Source organism: Corvus brachyrhynchos, unplaced genomic scaffold (genome assembly GCF_000691975.1).
Source record: "Corvus brachyrhynchos isolate BGI_N302 unplaced genomic scaffold, ASM69197v1 scaffold65, whole genome shotgun sequence".
Lineage (NCBI taxonomy): Eukaryota > Metazoa > Chordata > Aves > Passeriformes > Corvidae > Corvus > Corvus brachyrhynchos.
The window spans coordinates 728,933-732,957 of NW_008238365.1; the positions used below are offsets into that span (position 1 = coordinate 728,933).

The 4,025-nt window shown below is 63.7% G+C and overlaps 1 protein-coding gene across 1 annotated transcript in view; it reads left to right on the forward strand.

Annotated features, from left to right (window-relative positions):
• LOC103616901 (absent in melanoma 1-like protein) overlaps positions 1-3,347 on the forward strand; it is a 7,025-nt gene extending 3,678 nt beyond the window's left edge. The window contains exons 7-15 of the mRNA XM_017736092.1: positions 3-153; positions 242-274; positions 588-700; positions 837-966; positions 1,104-1,243; positions 1,328-1,451; positions 1,940-2,098; positions 2,630-2,789; positions 2,931-3,347. Of these exons, the coding sequence (XP_017591581.1) occupies positions 3-153; positions 242-274; positions 588-700; positions 837-966; positions 1,104-1,243; positions 1,328-1,451; positions 1,940-2,098; positions 2,630-2,789; positions 2,931-3,019 (1,099 nt within the window). The 3' untranslated portion in view covers positions 3,020-3,347. The remainder of the gene's footprint in view (positions 1-2; positions 154-241; positions 275-587; positions 701-836; positions 967-1,103; positions 1,244-1,327; positions 1,452-1,939; positions 2,099-2,629; positions 2,790-2,930) is intronic.
• Positions 3,348-4,025: the final 678 nt, after the last annotated feature.

Genomic DNA, 4,025 nt, shown 5'->3' on the forward strand with positions numbered 1-4,025 from the left:
AGCCAGAACCCACCTTCTCCCTGCAGGTGGGTGGCCTACGAGGGCCCCAACTACTCCGGTGAGCAGTACATCCTGGAGAAGGGGGTGTACCGCAACTGCGAGGACTGGGGGGCCACTGACTGTCACATCGCCTCGGCACAGCCCATCCTGCAGGTGAGGGGACACCCCTTCCTCATGGGACGCCCCGGGGCTGGTGGGGGTCACAGCTGGACACCCAGAGCCCCTCTCTGTTCGCTTCCAGGTCAGGGAACACAACCTCCACTTCGTCTCCAAGGTCAGGGGTGGTGGCCCGCAACTGCGAGGACTGGGGGGCCACTGACTGTCACATCGCCTCGGCACAGCCCATCCTGCAGGTGAGGGGACACCCCTTCCTCATGGGACGCCCCGGGGCTGGTGGGGGTCACAGCTGGACACCCAGAGCCCCTCTCTGTTCGCTTCCAGGTCAGGGAACACAACCTCCACTTCGTCTCCAAGGTCAGGGGTGGTGGCTGGGGAGGGGGATGTGACCCCCTGGGGACACAGCCCCTTGTGGGGGGGTGGTGATGCTTTGTCCCCCTCACCAATCCCCTCTACTCCCCCTTCCCCAGATCCTGCTTTTCACAGAGCCTGACTTCTTGGGGGATCACGTTGCCTTTGAGGAGGACCAGGAGGCCTTGCCCAAAGCCTTCATCCCACGCTCCTGCAGAGTCCGTGGGGGCAGGTAGGGCGTCCTGGGGATGGGGACAACACCCTGGGCAGCACCGGAGGGTGGGCAGAACGGGGGTGCTGTGGGTGACAGGAGGGATGGATACCTGCTATGATGGCTCTGTCAGCCTGGGAATGCTCCTCCCCACCAGCTGGATCCTGTTCGACGGGCAGGACTTTGCAGGGGAGCAGCACGTGCTGTCCGAGGGTGAGTACCCCACGCTCAGCGCCATGGGCTGCCTCTGCTCCACTGCCATCCGCTCCTTGAAGAAGGTTCCACTGGTGAGCTCCCTTTTCCCTTCCCTTCCCAAGCAGAACCCCTCCCAGAACGTTTCTCCCCTCTCACGGGCACCCCCAGTTCTGGCTCCCCATCCCTGGAGCCCTCACTGCTGCTCCCGTCTCTGCCCCCAACCCCGCAGTTTTTCTCGGAGCCCTCCATCTTCCTGCACGGGCTGGAGTGTTTCGAGGGGAAGGAGATCGAGCTGAACTCCGAAGTGCGGAGTCTCCAGGCAGAGGGTTTCAACAACCACGTGCTGTCGGTGCGGGTCAAAGGCGGGATGTAAGTGAGCCCCGGTCCCCCGGCACCCGGTGGGTGTCCCCTGCCCCCGGGGGTGACCTGTCCCACGCCACCCTGTCCCCACAGCTGGGTGCTGTGCGAGCACGGCGACTTCCGAGGGCGGCAGTGGCTGCTGGACTGCACCGAGATCACCAACTGGCTGACCTACAGTGGGCTCCAGCACGTGGGGTCCCTCTACCCCATCCGCCAGGTGAGTGTCACCTTTGGGAGGGGACAGGGCACTGCCACCCGGTGGGGTGAACCCCAAAACCCCGGGGCACGAGGCTCACACGGAGATAGAGCTGGCAGCCCGCTCTGGGTGGGCTGGGGGAGCCGGAGAGCAGCAGCTGATAGCTCTGACACGGGAAAGGTGCCACCAGCTCGGCACTGTCAGCCCGGATTCCTGTCCCCCACCCTGGGAGTGGCCTCCTTTGTGGCGAAACGCTCCCTGTGGGCAACTGCCTTGTAAAATCCACGGCATCCCAGCGTGGGGAGCCGTGCCCGTGCCAGCTACAAGGGACAGGTCACGGTTGCAGCCATCGCCCTGGGGAGATGTGGGGATCTCCTGAGGGGAGGACAATGGGGAGAAGCTCCCAGGGGTCCAGGATCGTCCCTTCCCAGAGCCCCAGCCGGGTGAGGTGCTGGAGGTGCAGGCAGCAGGGCTTTTTGGGTGCAAACACCAGATTTCTCTCGTTGCAGAGACGGATCTATTTCCGCATCAGGAGCAGGGAGCTGGAGCTCTTCCTCTCGGTCCCCGACGACGTGGAGGACATGAAGGCAGGGCGGGTGGTGGTCTCCAGCCTGGGCGAGCAGAGCAGCTCCGTCTGGTACTACGAGGATGGGCTGATCAAAAACCAGGTCAGGGCTCAGGTGTGACAGCCAGTGCCGCCGAGGGGACCAGGGCAGCCCCTGGCAGGACTCCTGCTGGGCACTCCCCACCCCACAGCCATCTTCCAGGATTTATAACAGCTTTTCCCAGCCTCTGATCCCAGCCTTGTCCCCAAAGATCTGGTGATTCTCACCCCCAAGTCTCTCCTGGAGATGTGAAGCCATCTCTGCCTTCCCTGTGGAGTTTTTGTCACCCTCATCACCCCCGCCTCTCACTGAGGGGTTTTCCTGCTCATCCCACATTCCACCACAAGAAGCAGCTGCATTTACAGGGAAATCCCTCCCTCTGTGTCCCTTGCAGGTGGCCCCCAACATGAGCCTGCAGGTCATCGGGCCGGCTGGGAGGGGTGCGAACGTGAAGCCATCTCTGCCTTCCCTGCGGAGTTTTTGTCACCCTCATCACCCCCGCCTCTCACTGAGGGGTTTTCCTGCTCATCCCACATTCCACCACAAGAAGCAGCTGCATTTACAGGGAAATCCCTCCCTCTGTGTCCCTTGCAGGTGGCCCCCAACATGAGCCTGCAGGTCATCGGGCCGGCTGGGAGGGGTGCGAAGGCCGTGCTGTGGTCCGAGAGCCGGATGCCACGCCAGACCTGGAGCGTTGATTCTCGGGGACGGATCCACAGCCAGATGTTCGAGGACATGATCCTTGATGTCAAGGGTGAGGCCTTGGCCCTGTGCAGGGGCTGCTTTCCCAGGGATGCCCAAAAATGGGGTGGCTGGCTGTGATGTGGGACACCCACCCCTTCATCACCGTCAGGAGCAGGGTTTGCCCTCCCCAAACCTTCCCCTCGCTCTGCAGGCGGCCGAACCTACGACTGGGACCATGCCATCATTTGGGAAATGGCTGATGAACGACCCACGCAGATCTGGGACATCCAGGTGCTGTGAGGGGCAGAGGTGCCCCAGGGCAGGATGGGGACACCCTGCCAACACCCCCACACTGGGGCAGGAGGCCTCAGACCCCACCCACGCTGCCCCCCAAGCACCTCTCCACCCCAGCTGCTGGTGTGAAGGATGCCCATCAACCTCTCCATCATGGGGGGACCACCCCACCTCCCTCCTGGGGAGCCCTGAACATGGTCCATGAAGGATCCCACAGACACGACCGGCATGGGACCCTTTGGAGAACAGCAGAGCCCCTCCCCACAACCATTTCTTCCCCCCGAACTGTATTTATGTACGTGTGTAAGATACAGCCCTGCTTGTCTGGACCAGCTCTGCCTGGGTGATTGGTGTCCTTGTCACAGCCTGGCAGTGCCCCATGCCAGCCCCAGGCCCGATCCTGCTGCCAGGATGGGATCCCAGTGCCCTCTAGTGCCCACGGGCACCGGCAGCTCCGTGGCCATGGAGTTTGAGGTGGGAGGCACCGGCCTGGGAGCACCGGGGGCTGCGGGACCCCACCAGCTCCAGCTCAGGGGGACCCCAGCCCATGGCCTTGGGGGTGTCCCTGTCGTGGCACCCCGGGCTGAGCTCTGGGTCAGCAGCGTTCACTGTCCCTGAAGCAGGGCTGGCTCAGGTCACCCATCTTCCACCACCGGGAAAGAGGTTTTGCCCACCTGGGTCGAGAGCAGGAGCTCCGGGAGGCACCGCCTGGGAGAACCGGGGGCTGCGGGACCCCACCAGCTCCAGCTCAGGGGGACCCCAGCCCATGGCCTTGGGGGTGTCCCTGTCGTGGCACCCCGGGCTGAGCTCTGGGTCAGCAGCGTTCACTGTCCCTGAAGCAGGGCTGGCTCAGGTCACCCATCTTCCACCACCGGGAAAGAGGTTTTGCCCACCTGGGTCGAGAGCAGGAGCTCCCTGGGGATGTGACTCAAAGCCAGGGGGACACGGGGCGAGAAACGGAGACAAGCAGCGCCTCTGTCCTCGCTGCTGGGGAGAGGACACAGCTGGCAGC